Below are 17,109 nucleotides of genomic sequence, written 5' to 3'. Positions count from 1 at the left end.
AAAAAAAAAAGTGTGCCTTAAGGTAATCTTGGTGAGAAAACTCACACTGGGTTGTGTTGTGCACATGGCAGCACACTGAGCCTGCCACGTGGAACTTATGCAGACAGATGGCTTCTCCTCCTGTCTCTATTTAATTGTGTATCCTGAGATTGCAAGGTGAGCTGTTAAAAACCATTTCCAATCCCAAGTGCTTATGTGTGCTTCTCGGGATTTTTTATACTACGCTACCAAATCAAAGTGCAGAAAGGAATTGGGTACAGAAATAAGACTACACTTGTCTTCCCTGACCCCCCAATTCTGAATGCTTGTGTTCATAATTCTATTTTCCCTCTTGTACTTATTGATTGCATTTTTAAAATAATTTTGCATATTTGACCATCTACATTAGATTTATAGCAATAAATTACAAATTTTTACCTATTTTATATGTTGGGGATTCTGTGTAAGATTTCTTCTGAAAAGAAGGTTCTATTTCTAGAAAAAAAAGAAATTCACTGATTTGGAATATATGGAAATAGAGTAAACTTCTTTTCTTCCTTTCTTTATAGTTGATATGGCTAAAACCCAAGCCTCCCTCTCCTATTACACCCCACTCCCATCCATTTCCACCAATGAGAGCATGATATTTATTCTCTAACAACCACCCAGTCCCACTGTCATGACTTAATCAATGCTTCTCGCCCCTTGAGCAAAAGAGAACATCTTTTAGGCTCTGACCACTGTTTATATTTGCTGCTTAACAAGTCACTTCAAAACTTAGTGACTTAAAACAAGAACTCTGACCTGTGGTGGCGCAGTGCATAAAGTGTCAACCTGGAAATGCTGAGGTCGCCGGTTCGAAACCCTGGGCTTGCCTGGTCAAGGCACATATGGGAGTTGATGCTTCCAGCTCCTCCCCCCTTCTCTCTCTTTGTCTCTCTCTCTGTCTCTCCCTCTCCTCTCTAAAATGAATAAATAAATAGATAGATAAATAAATAAATAAACAAGAACCATTTACCTTAGCTCATGATTCTGCAGATCAGCAATCTGGGCTGGGCTCAGCTATGTGATTCTTCTGGTCTCTGATGGACTCGCTCAGGCATCTGTGGTCAGCTGCTGTCTGAACTCTGCTGCTCTGGGATGTACGTACCCTCCAATGGGCTCCCATGTCCAAGGCCTTGACTGAGACGGTGACCTTAACTCCATATGACCTTTCATCCCCCAGGTGGCTAATCAGCCATGTTGACATGGCGGCAGCAGGTGACCAAAAAAGAGTGGAAGTGTGCACAGCCCCTTGAGGTCCTGGCCAGAATGTCTAAATGTCACTTCTGTCATATTATTGGCCAAAATATATCAAAGGCCATTGGGGGAGATTCAGGTATCATGGCCATTGAAGAGGAGGTGGTCTATACAACTTAGTATTATCCCACTAAGCAAAGCCTTAGCAACGTCCCTTATGCTCGTGAGTTGTTGGGCAATAGGCAGACAGCTATTGGTGGTAAGAGTCCTTTCTAGATATCAATGAGAAAGAAATCTAATATAACCTTTCACAAATCTAATGAAGCTATTATGGACTGATTTGTGTGTCCCACAAAATTCATGCATTGAAATTCTAACCCACAGTATACCTCAGATTGTGACTATATTTAAAGATAGGGCCTTTAGAGAGCTAATTAGGGTTAAATGAAGTCTTAAGGGTGGGACCCCACTCCAGCATGGGTGGTATCCTTATAAGAAGAAGGAGAGACACCAGGAATGTGTATGCCATGTGAGGACAAAGTTAGAAGGCAGCCATCTACAAGCCAAGGAGAGAGGCTTCAAACCTGCCTACACCTTGATCTTGGTCTTCCAGCCTCCAGAACTGTGAGAAACAAGTTTCTGTTGTTTAAGCTACTCGATCTGTGGTGTTTTGTTATGGCAGCCTGAGCAGACTTAAAGAGAGGCAAAGCCATCTCCGAAACTGTCTTCCACCTCCCGCTGTGGTCCTTCCAGCTTCAAGAGGCCTCTTGCCCTGACCTCATCAAACCTCCTCGGCCTCCCTAACTCCCAGACAAGACAGCCTCAATACCTTCCTATGGCCGAGTGTTTGCTCTTCATTTGTTCCCTTTTAATCTGTTTATGGACAGACTTTAAGCTCCCCCTTCTTCTGGAGATGATTTTTGAGGTCAAAAGGTGAAAATTGGCTCTTTGTCTCTCTCTGCATTCCTGCTAGAATAGTCCAAATCCGGATCCATGTGTCACTCTTTGGATAGGTCTTTCTCAACCACTGAGCCAGAGCAGTGACTCTGTGAGGTCAGGATGGGGTTGGGACTCGGTTAGCCCAGAGTGAACACAAGTGGTCTATTGCAACACAGCATGAACCAGTTCCGAGAGGAGGAAGGGATTGCATTTCAACCAGCAAGGAAATGAGTTTGTGTCGGAAAATCAGCCCATTTGGCAAAATCTCACTGACATCTTGCTTTCTCAACAAGCAGATAGAGGCTTGAGATTCGTGCTCCGACTGCACCGCCTCCCTGGCCTTCGAGGAGGTTCTATCCTTAGTCTTAAGTAAATCTTTGACAAAGCTTGACTGTCTCGGCAGCCTCTGTGGAAAAGCAGAGAAGACCCAGGTCAGAGCCTCTGGCTGTTAGCTCCTCCTTTTCACTTACTACATGTTGTCACCTCCTGTGGACCTTCACTTCCTGCCTGTGGATCCAAGGGCTGATCTCTTCACGGGGCTTGATGGAACACCAGTAAGATAACATGGGCAGAATGCCCAAAATGTGTTTGTAATGAGCTGTGCACAAATGCAAGTTATTAACAGTATTAAATAAAAAGTCTCATCCTACATTAAATAAGTACCACAAAGCTGTGGAGAGGCACACAATCAACATACTCCTCTGTGGGTCCCAGCCCACTGATGCAAGGTGGGGCCATGTGACTAGCTCTAGGCAATGGTAGGTACTGAAATGACATATATCACTTCCTGGCCAAAGCATTTAAGACCTACTATTTAACAAGTGTCTTCCTTTTATTGTCCTGGGCCACATGCTGGGATCTTGGTGTGCCCATCAAGCTGGGTCGCTGAGTTCCTTCTGACCTTCATTAGACAGGTAGCTTGAATGAGAGAGAAAAAGCCTTGTTTGTGTTAAACCACTGAGATTTCAGGATTAAATTGTTACTCTAGCAGGACCTGACTTCACTCTACAAACTCAAGTGTGAAAGAACTATAACAGAGATTTTATTTTTCTATAAACCAAGTGGGACTTATACCCCTTTTCTGTGGGGCAAGTTGGGAATTCCATCTCTGTCACTGCCAGTGCTCCTTTCCTCAAACCCTTCGTGCTGGGGCGATGCCCATAGAGTCTTAGGTAGCAAAGCATTTGGGGAGGAGGGTGGCACCATTGTTTCCATGCCAGCCTAGAGCTCAGGATTAGGATTATTTACAGAAATGCACCTTCTCAGGCACAGCACGCGGCCATTTCTCACCACCTGGACTCACCTCCAGGCCAGACCCCAAACCAACTTTCCTCTCCTAATCTTGGAGTACTTGCACGCTTCCCCCGAAGTCTGTGCTTCTGTAGGCTCTTCCTATTGTCTGTCAAAACACCTGTCTAGCCTATTCCTTGGATTTCCAGAAATAAAAAATAAAACAAAACCAGAGAAGGAGCAGTGTAACCTGTCTAGACATCTGCTTAGTCCTGGATCATAAACCCTCTGTGAGACAGAGACACAATGCCCGCCACCTTCTTAGAACGGGTGCGTGATATTCCACAAGAACAAAAGTCCCATTAATATCTCCATAAATTATCCTAACCCATGGGTGACCGCTCATGCTGAGGAGGAAAACGGACCAAAATCTGCAGTCATTAAGATTGTAAATCGATGGAAAAATTATACCACGCAAATTAGCATTAACTCACAGGCCAAGGGCTTGAAAAAATTTAATCTGTGGGTGGGCCACCAGGAAACTGGCTGATGAACCATGAAAATATGTGCCCCCAGCCTAACCCCCTATTGCAATCCCATACATTCAGATTCCTCCACACTCAGATCTCCTTCAAACGCCCATGCCTGTGTGACAGGCACTAAGGCAAAGTTCAAACACCTTTAAAATAAATATAATCTGGTAAAGCCTTGATTATCAGAGGATCCAGGGGGTGGGCCTTTAAAGGTCCTCGTTCTTCTTGGTCCGCTCTGAGTACTGCTGTTTTCTGCACTCTGGAACATGTTACAAGAGAAAAAAGACACACATTCATCAGTGTCATTTGCTAACAGTGTGTATGTGTGTGCATGAAACAAATACTGGTTTATTCCAGGACTGTACAGTTGGAGAATGAAAAGAACCATTTAAGTGGATCAATATCGCATCATTTGCAAGTAACACGTGTGTTTGTATGTTATCAATATGCATGTTAGGTTGGTCTGACAACTAAATGAGTGTGACTCACATTTGCTTTTTTTAAACAATTAAACCACAGTTACAATTTTTGCTGCGCTGAAGATACAGAAAGAGCTTATGAGGCCCCGAGGAAGGCTTTTATGTTATGTATGGGAAATATTAAATTGCAGAGTCCCGAGTCCCTCATAGCCATTTCAGGACACCATCAGAGGCTTCAGTGCTATATTTGCTCATGAGTCTGTGCCTCCGGCTTTCTCAACCTCAGCACTACTGACTGACATTTGGGGCCAGATAATTTTCTGTTGTGCTAGGCTCTCCTGTGCACTGGAGGGTGCTTAGCAGCACCTCTGAGCCCTCCTCCCACCGACTGTGACGCAAATGTGTCTCTAAATATCATGACCCCCAAGGGGTGAAGTCCCTGAGTGAGAACCTCTGATCTCCCCCAGGGAGGTGGTTGTCCTGTGGGGAAAAAACGATGTGCAGCTGTGGGGCCCGTGCTCTGTGAGTCATCACACCATGATGAAGTTGAGAGGCTTCTTGGCCCAGTGTTAATATTTAGTGTTTCCCAAAATGAGTTGTGTGCGATGCAGAATCTAGGCTCTGTCTACAGGTGCTGTGTAAAGGGTTTACAGCTCTCTGAACAGGAGGCCAGAGTGCAGGACTTCGCAGATCCTTTCCTGCCATCAAGTCACTGTGACTCTCCAAGAGAGCCTACAGTTTGCAGATCTTTCCACATTTATTTGCATGCAGCCAGTGATGTTTGTTAGTCATTTTTGTGTGCTTAGCTCTATGCCCAAGAAGAGAATCTGGGAGACTTGGCCCAGCTGATAGGTATCTGCTAGTTCTCTGCCTTGACTCTGGGGGTCCCCTAGACCAGGGATCATTACTGCCTTCTTCTCCTGGGTGTCCTAGCCACTCACATCTTCAGTGATTGATCTGGAAGTTGTTCTGAAGATAGAGAAGCAGGTGTCTCACTGAGGTCTTAGTCCCAACTCTCAAAATGTCACTCCTAGCTTGCACCTAGCTCATTCTGTTAGGTCATCCAAAATCAACAAGGTCTGCAAAATGGGCAAGTCTAGCCACTTTGATAAAATTATATATTTTTTTTAAAAAAAGATCACATTTTGGGTCACAAGTACCTAGGGTTCTTCATTTTCATATCACATTTCTGTGTCAGGTAAGCAAATCACTTTATCCCCACGTCCCCAACTACACGCAGCTAACGTCTTCTGTGATACCCGCCACCAGCTGCCCTGAAATGTCTACGGTGATGTTCTCCCTACCTGGACTGAGCCTCTGGATTGCATTTATGGGTTTATAGATTCCTCTCCCTGAGGTGGAGGTAGGAAAATGGAGCCTGGGAAGTCCAAGGGAAGCCTCGGCGGCTCAGAGCTGCAGCGGGAGAAGCCAGAGGACGGTAAATGCCCCAGGTGATGAAGAGCTTGGCCTCAGAAGCCAATTGGCCAGATTCAAATCACTTCTTTGCAGCTTCCACTCCCCGGCCAGGTGAACTTGAGCTAGCTCAAGACAATTCCCTTGCTGTGTCCGTCTCCCCACCTATAAAATGGGGCTGACAGGTGTGATTACATTCAGAGCCCACCCAGATAATCCAGGATCATTGAGCCATCTCCAGATCCCTAAATCACTTCTGCAAGTTCCTTTGTTCGAAGGAAACACTAGCCAGTTCCAGGATTAGGATTATGGGTGTTTTAGGCCATTACTCAGCCTGCCACAGGGCGGAGCTAAGGAAAGCAGAATAGAGCTCTGGCTTTTACCCTAGTAAGCAGACTCAGGAATTTGAACAGTAGTTGCAAATAATTCTTCACAGTCCTGCTCCCCCACCCCCATGAGGCATAGAGACTCCTATATAAATGGAATCCCAGAACTCATAGTGATAGTAACTCATATATACAAGTATTAAATCCATATAATCCTCACCAAAATCCCACGAGGTAGATACCTTTATAACCCCCCCCCCTTTCAGCACAGAGAGGTTGGATAACTTGCCCTAGGTCACACAGCTGTAAACAGCAGAGCCAGGACTCAGGATGAGGGGCCTGTCTCTCCCACCCTTCTCTCTTGCTGGTCTGCAAACTCATCACCAAGAAGGACTCTGATTTACTGATACAGCAGCATTGCCACCCACCACCTACCCCTAAACATCAAGCTTTGGTCCATGAGCTAACAAAGCAGATATTACTTTAGGGCAGAAAGACAGAGTACAGAGGGTGAATTTATTTCTGTCTTGGGAAGTGAAGGGAGGAAATGAAGACCACCCAGGGGGCTCACTTTGGGGTCTGCCAGACCACTGTAGACCACTGCAGCTCCAGCTCACTAATGCAGCCTCATAGCTGCCCTTGGCCTCCATGGCCCAGAGGGAGAAATGGATGAAGAAGCAGACGAACAGAAGGGGATGATATGGGAGACATCAACTTTGAGCTCATGGGTTGGAGTGGCGAGGAGGCGTCAGCACTCTGTGGCTTGTTCGGGCTGAGCCACAGGATTTTGATGGTGAGTCATCCAGTCCCCTGAAGGTGCCTCTCTGGGTGAGAGTTGGTCGTTCCACATAATTCTATAGTGAGCACACGCAACCAGCAGGAACTCAATGCTTGGTCTCAGAAATAAAGTCCATTGGAATGGTGAACAGAAAAACCTTTTCCAAAAGCCCATGTCCTCCCTGGCCTCAATCATGACCACTTGGTGCTCTTGTCCTGTCATTCTCACAGTCAGACACTGGCTAGGAGACACCCAAAACGGTCCGTTAGATAAAGCCCCTGACTTCCCTAAAATAATGGGGCTGACAGTGACATACTGGGTACTAGGTAGATATTTCTGGGTTGTGAATTACACAATTCGCAGGCATATTTACCATGAAACTGATAGAGCTTCAGCCCAGGGTTTACCCCTTCCCCTGTGGGTGCAGAGATCTGTAGAGTGAGGAGGGACGCTAGCTGGCGTGGGGGAGGTGTGGGGGAGCATGTAGGCAGGTCACGAGACATTTTCACAGAAGTATGAAATCTCAGAAGAAAGGGACCTAAATCTTTCAAAAGGCACTAGTAATTTGTTGATATCTTTTCTGATTCTACATAAATAGTCACACTCGTGCCTAATCTTGTATGCATGGTTTTGTACTCTTTAGCTTAAAAATTATCTCCCTTGGAAAAAGTTTCTGTTCAGGTCCTTTCCCCATTTTTTTTTTCTTTTTTCTTTTCTTTTTTTTTCTGAAGCTGAAAACAGGGAGAGACAGTCAGACAGACTCCCTCATGCGCCCGACCGGGATCCACCCGGCACGCCCACCAGGGGGCGATGCTCTGCCCATCCTGGGCGTCGCCATGTTGCAACCATCCTGGGCGTCGCCATGTTGTGACAGAGCTACTCTAGCGCCTGGGGCAGAGGCCACAGAGCCATCCCCAGCACCCGGGCCATCTTTGCTCCAATGGAGCCTTGGCTGCAGGAGGGGAAGAGAGAGACAGAGAGGAAGGCGCGGCGGAGGGGTGGAGAAGCAAATGGGCGCTTCTCCTATGTGCCCTGGCCGGGAATCGAACCCGGGTCTTCCGCACGCTAGGCCCTTTCCCCATTTTTTAATTGGATTGTTTGCTTGTTTGTTGCTAAGCTTTGTGAGTTCTGTATATATTTTGGATACGAACCCCTTATCAGAGCTGTTGTTTTTAAACATCATCTCCCATTTAGTTAGCTGCCTATTAAATAAAATTTTAAAATACAAAAAAAAAAATGGTCCCCCAAATTATGTAAACACCAGGTCCCACTAAACCTGGGCCCTTCTTGGTCACAGGAGAAAGAAGACATTACAAAGCAGGTTTTTTCCAAACTCATCACCACCATGACAAAAACAACTCTGAGAAATATTCTTTCTGAGACGAATGTCAGTAGAAGGATTAATTGAAACAGACATATGGATCAAACAGATGCACAGATGTCATTTGAAAGCCAAGTCCCATAGGAGTTCACTATAGTGCTTTTTAAATTTTCTTTATCAGAGAGCTCTTAGACCAACCTTATGAGTTTCAGTGACCAGGACGATGGGGACCCAATCCTCTCTAAACCCTCTGCGTCATAGTTATTCATCATCCTTGCCAGGCTTACTTGTAGCCCTGGGCTGATTCACACCACACCCCAGTGCTCTGCCCTCAGGTGCCCCCCACTTGCTGACAGCTCCCCATACCAGGACAAGGATCCAGGTTAACCTACCAGGAGTAGCTGAGGTGCCCAGCTCCAGGCTTCCCCCGCCCCAGCAGATGTCCCCTCCTGTGTCCCAAGGCCAGACCTGCCTGAGCAATTCAAAGGATGGAAAACAGCAGGTCCTTTAACACCACAAAGAGAAGTTAGTTATTGCTAGTTTGCACATGGAGGGACTGCAGACAAGCTACTGCAGGATTCCAAGTCCCTTGGATAATCCTGGACCTTGTAGACACGCCAAGGCATGACCATGGTGGTGCCTAATGCAACAGCGTGACATAGATGGCATGCCCTTGCTTATGGGATGTTCCAAAGGGATTTGCTCTGGCTTACACAGCTGGTTGTTTCCAGTTACCCACTACAACTATGGTTTTGGAAATTTGTCCTCCACCTGGTCTCTGGTCTTCATAAACATTAACTATAATAATTAGAGAGTAACCATGCTTGGATACCTGCTCTGTGGTTGGATATTACTAGACTTAATTCCTATGACACAGTGAGGCAGCTATCAGTATCCCCATTTTCCACAATAGGTAAACTGAGGCCCACAGGGGCCACACTACTTTCCTGAAGGCCATGCCCTGTCCTCAACCTTTTTATCTGCATTGGGGATAAGAATATGTATCTCATGGGATGGTGGTAGGCTCGTGTGAATTACTGTGTGCACAGAAAGGCACCTGGCCCCACCTGGTCATTCTTCTGGTAAGAGGCAGTACAGACTTCTGTGACACAAAAGTCTGTGTCCTTTTCTGCTATTGCATTCCTGATGAGCTGTTGCTCCACTTCATGGTGCTTAGCCATGCCTGTGTCATTATCATCACTGTCACCCAAAACAGCCTTGTGGTTTGCTTTTGTGCGGTTTAGTCTGTATTTGGGAGAGTCAATAAAATGTTTATGCTGGAGATGGAGACATTTGGGATTGTCCTTGTAGGAGTTCAGTAGGTGAAGGCTGCTGTCACATGGATCGAGGACTTGGAACTTCCTAATAAAAATAGTAGGTTATCTAGAAAATGAACACACTAACAAATAACTGTAATTTAGTCTGGAAATGAAACAGGGTTTAAGTAGGCACTGAATGATAATGATGATTGTTTAGAAAGGCATCTATCATGTTGCCTTACATAGGATTAGGAAGTGGTTTTGTTTTTGAAAAAAGTCCCTAATAATTGTGGACAGTGGGGAGCGAATTTCAGGCCCCTGATTGGAACCCAGGGTGGGCAGATGAGATGGTCAGGCTCTGTCTCCCCCATGGAGTGTGGGAGGTGACACCATCCCCCCAAACCAGTGCAAGTGTGGGACGGATCAGAAGTGGGAAGGATGCCATGGTACCCTCCTTTCCTCGGGTTGCGACTTGCTCTGGGAAGGGCAGAATAGCCAACCAGAGAGCCATGTCCCCAGCTAACAGTGATGTGAATGCTGAAAGAGCAATCCGTCCTCATTCAGAAGCGACACCCAATTTGCCACACTTGTTTTTTGATTTGGACACTATCACCCCAGCTGCTGTCGTAGCTCAGATCCATAGCTATCAGCTCCACTTAAGGGAACACCACCCCTCCCCACCCCTTTTCCCCGGAATAGTTGTTCCTCTTTATCCCGACTTTCTGTGCCGCTCTAGTTCCTAGTTCCGGGTGACTGACTTAGCTCAGGACTTCACAATCTTTCCATCAGACTCCCAAGAGAGCGCAGCAATCACGGAGTTTTAGCCTTAAAGTAGCCTTGGGAATTAGAGCCTGACCTGACTATTTTTTCAAATAAAAATAAATGTTAATATAATTGTTTTTTTAAAAAATCTGGCAGGAGGCCTGCTGACCTAGTCAACCATTTGTCCTTTCCCCGGATTTTCATAAAGCCCTAGGTCTGAAGCAGTTTAAAATGTGTCATTTTAAATAATTATATCAGTTATTCAAACCTCCCCCCACCCCAGGCTAAAAGGCTGCCGAGAGGCCTTGCTGTCTTGGGAGAGAAGTCTCAGCTTTTAAAACTCTCCAAGACCTGAACAAAGAGAAGGTATTGGCCTGACCTGTGGTGGCGCAGTGGATAAAGTGTCGACCTGGAACGCTGAGGTTGCTAGTTCAAAACCCTGGCTTTGCCTGGTCAAGGCACGTATGGGAGTTCATGCTTCCTGCTCTTCCCCCTTCTCCCTCTCTCTCTCTCTCTCTCTCTCTCTCTCTCTCTCTCTCTCTCCTCTCTAAAATGAATAAATAAAATCTTAAAAATAAATAAGTAAATAAAATTATTTTTTAAAAAAGAAAGAAAAAGTATTGGCTCAAAAACGAAAACTCAGAAATCCAAGTGAATTAATAGAGAAGTAAATGTTTACAAAACATTGACTCATTTATATTACTAGATACCATTTTTTCCCATGTATAAGACTCACATTTTTGGAAAAAATTTGGGGTCTAAGAACTAGGAGTGTTTTATACAGTGGTTGTAGATTTTTTTACTTGAATTTCCCACTTTTTCACACTTATTTTTGCGCTCATTGTTGAAGAAAGTGATTCATCAGACACAGATGAGGACAAGGGATGGGAGTACTGACAGTGAGGAGGATTGTATGAATTTTATGATGAATAACTTTATGTAATACATTTTTTTTTTAAATTTTGGGCCTCAAAATTAAGGTGTGTCTTCTTATACATGGGAGCGTTTTATACATGGGGGAATACGGTACTTTATTCGGAACAGAATTCAAGATGACAAAAGGAAACTTGCAGAAATTATAACAAAAACAAAAATTGATGGTAAGGTGGATTTTAATATGTTTGATACGATATAAAGTGAAAGTCCCCCAAAGTAGAAATGCCCAGGGCTCCCAGGGCCCTGGAGCAGGCACTAAGAACGCGGGACCAAAAGCTGACAGACATTCCTTCCTCCACATTGGTTTATAAGCCTGACAGGTGGTGGTGCAATTGCTAGAGCATTGGCTTGGGATACTGAAGACCTAGGTTCAAAACCCCGAGGTACCGGCTTGAGTGTGGGCTCATAGACATGACCCCATAGTCGCTGGCTTGAAGCCCAAGGTCGCGGGCTTGAGCACAGGGTCTCTGGCTCAGCTGGAGCCCCCCCCCTCCCCCGTCAAGGCACATATGAGAAAGCAATCAGTGAACAACTAAAGTGCCACAACAAAGAATTGATGCTTCTCATCTCTCTCCCTTCCTGTCTGTCCTCCTGCACCCCCTTCCTCTCCCCCCCCAAAAAACACAAAACAATAAACCAACTGTGTGTCTTCCTCAAGACAACTGACTTTCATTCAGGACAGAAAACTCCTAAAAAGGACAGCTATGCTCTGTTACTTCCCTCCCACAGGAGTGGGGGCAGCAGGAGAGAGGTGAGGAGTGAGGTGATTGACAGCTCAGTCACACACTGAGCCTGAACTCAACAACCCAAGTTGGTATTCAGCATTTTCCAAAAACACCCTCTACTCCTGAGGGTCTGGATTCTTGGAAGTATAGCCAGAGGTGACCAAGTGAAATTTTCTTTTGAGAATTAGAATTTTATCTTTAAAATGATGGTGTATTTTGCTTTCTTCCCCTTAACATGTCTATATTTACTTTAATATAAAAGCGATTAAAAAAAGAACCATTCACCAACAAGAGAATTTAACACTCCAAGAATATTGGCCATGTTTGTTTTGCTATTCTCTCCATCACAGACCTCAGAGGTGGGGTATCATCATTAGACTAATATGGATCCAGGAACATCCAAACCCTGACCCCATAACCAGCTCTACCTAGCCAGATGACATCATGCTAACTCTCCTTTCCAATCAGAAGGCTTCCATCTATGACTCAACCATTCAGTGTTCAGTCTTCCTCTCTAATCCTCAGATATACCTGCCCCTTGCCTGCCCCTCCTGCCACTCAGATCGTCCCTAACCCAAGAGCACCCTCCACATCTCCTCTTCCATCCAAACACCACCCACTGAATCCAGCTGAAGCCCACCTTCTTCCACTGGAGTCTTCTTCTGTCTGCTTTGTCATGCAATCTTTCCTTTCTCAAAAAATGTTAAGGTGTTTTAGTCCAAACGGTGTGTCTAGCCATCGATTTACAACTGCCTTACATGTTGCTCCGGTCATGTCGTAGACATACAACTCATCTTCCAAACTAGACACTATGATCCCAATCACCGCAGCGTGGCTTTTCCCTTTTTTTTCCTGGGGCCAATGCTCTGCTTGTCTGGGGCCACACTGGCACCTGAGCTATTTTTAACTCCTGAGGCAGAGGCTCTATGGAGAAATCTTTAGCACCCAGGGCTGATATACTCGAATCAGTGAAGCCATGGCTGTGGGAGGGGGAGAGAGAGAGAGAAAAAGAGAAAGAAAGAAAGGGGGAGGGGAGGGGAGGGGGGTGGAGGAGTAGAGGGTCACTTCTGTGTGCCCTGACCAGAATCAAACCCAGGACATCCTCATGCTGGGCCAATGCTCTACCACTGAGCAAACCAGCCAAGACCTTCCCTTTTTTCTTTTTACCCTGGCAGAAACGGCTCCTGGATGGGCCAGACAGTACACGGATAGTGAATTCCTCTTATCCTATGCAATATATTAATTAATCTAATCCAGCTTCCAGCTCTATGTAAAGATCCTCACCCTGTATTCTTTTCGTTCTCACCAGTTACCTTCTCGCCCCTGTCTCCTGATTCCCTCAGGTCAGAAAATACTGGGAAATACAAGATACAGCCTTTTTCATGGGAAAGGGCATGAAGAGGCTCAGGATCACCTCCTGAGATCCTAGATTATATGAGGTCCCTAATTTCACTGTAACCATGTGCCCATTTCCTTCCACAAGATTTGTCACGGTTTGTATTAGGTAGTTGTATGTTGTGTATGGTATTGTGTTAACGGTTGGCCTGTTTTGCTCCCTAGAGAGTAAGCTTTCCCAGGGCAGGGAAGGACCATGCGGCTGTCTGGCCACACATACTCGCTTTCCCCACCATAGTAGGTGCTTAATGTTCTTTTTTGAATGAATGGAGAGCCCAGACAAGGTATTTCAGCAGGTCTTTGCATTCTTGTTCCTGCAATTAAAAAACAAAAACAAAAAACTGTTGTTCTTTCAGGCGACACAAGATATACAAAGAGCAGCTGAACATCACTTCCCTGGACCCCCTGCCACAGTTCCAACTCGAGGCCAGCTGGGTCCAGTTCCACCTGGGAATCAACCGTCACGGGCTGTACCCCCGGTCCAGTCCTGTGGTCAGCAAACTCCTGCACGACATGAGGCACTTCCCCACCATCAGTGCTGGTGAGGTTCACAGGACCAGGCAGGACGAACTGACCATCCCCCAGAGAGGCTGGCTAAACCACCCCAGGCTCCAGCATGAAATAGTAAAGGGTTGACTCTGACTCCTAATAGGTAGAAAAGAAGAAGAAGAAAAAAAACAAACAAGGAAAAACCATAGACATTGACCTTTTCCCTTTGAAAGAGCTCTCACAACCATAATCTTACCGCAGCCCCATCAGGAGGCGTTCCGTCCACTAAAGGAAAGGGGATCACTACCACTGAGCAAGTGCTGATTTCAGCCTGGCAACTCTCACACGGGGTCTTACGATGTGGAGATTATTCCTGCCATTTTACTAGTGGGGAAAACTGAGACTCAGAGAGGCTAGACGACTTGGCTAAGGCCCAGCGGAGGAGCCGGGATTCAAACACAGGCCTGCTGTCTCCAGGTCGGAGCTGTCAAGCACTATGACCATCCAAGTGAGAGGAGGTTGTTAGCAGAGACAAACCAGCAGTCAGCTTCCCAACTAGGGGCTGTTGGAATGTCCACTGAAGGGCTAGTGACCTGGGATGGAGCAGGGTGAAAGACTACAGCCAACTGGAGCTCTGGGATTTCCCCTGTTGAATTGGCAAGGGCCCAGGCTGCCTCCCAGTGTCCCATCTTATGTCTGAACCAGAGGCCAGGAACCCATGTTGTTGGCCATCCTAGACACGGCTGAACATTTTTACTGCCCTTCTCCACAGATTACAGTCAGGACGAGAAAGCTCTGCTTGGGGCGTGTGACTGCACCCAGAGTAAGTGACCTGGCCCAGCCTTTAGCCCGCCCTCCACTGTCACAGCTTTGGGACTGCCAGGACATGGCAGCAATGTGAAGGGCCCCACTGGCCATTCCATGGGGTCCTGGTTGGAAGTTGAAGGGGCATGAATCTCTGAAAACTCAGCATTTCTCGGCACCCACCCACCCACACAAGAGAAAAATCCTTTAAGAGGACTTCTTGTGTAGGTCCCTGCTGGCCAGCATGTGCGATCTGGCACCAGCATCATTGCATCCCTGAGAACCTTGTTAGAAACACAGAATCTCAGTTCCCCCTCTGGTTCTCTGAATCAGCACGCATTTTTCAATTTAAGAAGTAATTGCCTTAGCCAGTTAGCTCAGTGGTAGAGCATCGGCCAGTCATGTGGATGTCCTGGGTTCAATTCCTGGTCAAGGCACACAGGAGAAGCGCCTATCTGCTTCTTCACCCCTTTCTCTCTCACTTCTCTCTTTTCCTCCTGCAGCCATGGCTTGATTGGAGTGAGTTGGCCCTGGGTGCTGAGGATGGCTCCATGGCCTTTACCTCAGGCACTAAGAAGAGCTTGGTTGCTGAGCAACAGAGCAATGCCCAGATGGGTAGAGCATCGCCCCCTAGTGGGTTTGCTGGGTGGATCTCAGTGGGATCACTTGCAGGAGTCTATCTCTCTGTCTCCCCTTCTCTCAGTGAACAAAAAATAAAAATTAAAATTAAAAGCCTGACCATGTTGTGGCGCAGTGAATAGAGCATCGGATTGAGATGCAGAGGACCCAGGTTCGAAACCCCAAAGTTGCTAGCTTGAGCACGGGCTCATCCTGCTTGAGCATGGGCTCACCAGCTTGAGCACAGGGTTGCTGGCCTGAGCCCAAAGTCACTGGCTTGAACCCAAAGTCGCTGGCTTAAGCAAGGGGTCACTTGCTCTGCTGGAGCCCCTCAGTCAAGGCACATATGAGAAAGTAATCAATGAACAACTAAGATACTGCAACTATGAGTTGATGCTGCTCATCTCTCTCTCTTCCTGTCTGTCCCTCTCTCTGTCTCTCTCACTAAAAAGAAAAAAGGGGAAAAAAAATCCAGGCATGAGATGCAGCACTGTCCCCTCTCAGGGTGTCCTGAATTGGATACAGTGTGACAGGACACTACACAGCCCTCAGAGTGGCCAGCCCAGGCCTGGACACCAGAGCCCCAGATCAGTCACCACTGCCCACCAGTAGCCTCATCCATTTACCTCAATATACTGCATGTTAAAGGTTGGAAAGACAGAGGTTTGTAGGGCTCAGAACTTCCCTTTTCTTTAACATCTGGCATTTGCCAGTTTATAGAACACAGAAGTGAGAGGGACATTGTCCCGACGCTCACAGGGCTCACAGCAGGGCGGGGACAGCGTGAGGGTGAGTGAAGTGCCCAGGACATGACAAATCACATCAGGAGGAAGCTCTCACTGTCAGGGTCATGCGAGTGCATCTTAGGTGCCTTGTGCACCCAGCCCTATCCCAGCCCAGGTGCACAGTCTTAACCGGGAAGCTATACAGATCAACTATTGTTCTCTAATAGTGCAAGAGCGCACATGGCGCGGACTCTCTTGGGTGCCAGTGACGCCTAAAGGCAGAGAGGTCAGTTCTTAGGGAAGCAGTCTTTGAGGGAGGGAGGTCTCTGAGTGTACGTCTGGGAAAAACTGCGCCTTGCCTGTAACAGCAGCAGAGGGGCTGTCCTGAGCTCCTGGACACATGTGCCATGGCCTGACACGATGGAATTGACCCTGCAGGCTTTGAAAAGCAAATCCTAGTTTTTAGGAATGAGAGAAGAAATTGGGTTGGGTTTATTGAATGAACAGAGGGTCAGAGGCCTGAGCGTCATCCTGGAGGCATGGTTAACTCATCCTTGTCTCCCCTCACAGTTGTGAAACCCAGCGGGGTCCACCTCAAGCTGGTTCTGAGGTTCTCAGACTTCGGGAAGGCCATGTTCAAACCCATGAGGTAAGTGACTGCCTTCTTTACCTCCATACCCAGCCTTGGCAACCCGGGGCAGTTGTGACCCAAACTTAGTAAAAGTGGTGGTCTGTAGACTCTCTTTGGGGCAATCTGCTCATGCAGTTAACTGTTGTTGGTGATAATAATTAAAAATTGTGAGCAACTATCAGGTCTTTGCTGTCAAGTGTATCTAAGCTACCCACTTGACACGACTGTGTCTTTGGCCCATCAGTAACCTTGTGAGCCAGGTCCTGTTACAGCATCCACTTGACAGATGACAACACTAAGGCTGGGAGAAGAAGCCAGCGCACTGCAGCCTCCCACCTGCAGACAGGGAGCCAGGATTTAAACCCAGGCAGTGGGATTGCTGAATTCACACTCTGCCTCTGTAATTGCTACTCCCTATTTCCAGGGATGGGCCCCTCAAAATGTTTACCAGTCTCAATGTAATAATTCTTGTTTTGATTGAAAAACTAGGAAATGAAAAAGGATACTGTGAAGTCAGTCCTACTTTTAAATCAATCTCTTTTTTTTGTTTATAACAACAGCAAATCCATGCCTTTAACATTTTGTAGC

General features: G+C 46.5%; 1 protein-coding gene across 4 annotated transcripts in view; it reads left to right on the top strand.

Moving 5' to 3' along the window:
- Window positions 1–17,109, top strand: part of FAM20A (FAM20A golgi associated secretory pathway pseudokinase) — a 47,178-nt gene that overhangs the window by 9,996 nt on the left and 20,073 nt on the right. For all 4 annotated transcript variants that reach the window (XR_010751681.1, XR_010751682.1, XM_066386708.1 and 1 more), the window contains exons 2-4: window positions 13,611–13,795; window positions 14,516–14,566; window positions 16,461–16,539. Coding sequence is in view for 2 of the 4 variants with exons in the window: in XM_066386708.1 (XP_066242805.1) it covers window positions 13,611–13,795; window positions 14,516–14,566; window positions 16,461–16,539 (315 nt within the window). In the remaining 2 variants the exon portion in view is untranslated. The remainder of the gene's footprint in view (window positions 1–13,610; window positions 13,796–14,515; window positions 14,567–16,460; window positions 16,540–17,109) is intronic.

The sequence above is a fragment of the Saccopteryx leptura genome, chromosome 5 (assembly GCF_036850995.1).
Source record: "Saccopteryx leptura isolate mSacLep1 chromosome 5, mSacLep1_pri_phased_curated, whole genome shotgun sequence".
Lineage (NCBI taxonomy): Eukaryota > Metazoa > Chordata > Mammalia > Chiroptera > Emballonuridae > Saccopteryx > Saccopteryx leptura.
Note: the sequence above shows the minus strand (reverse complement) of the source record. Positions and strands in the feature narration are given on the sequence as shown.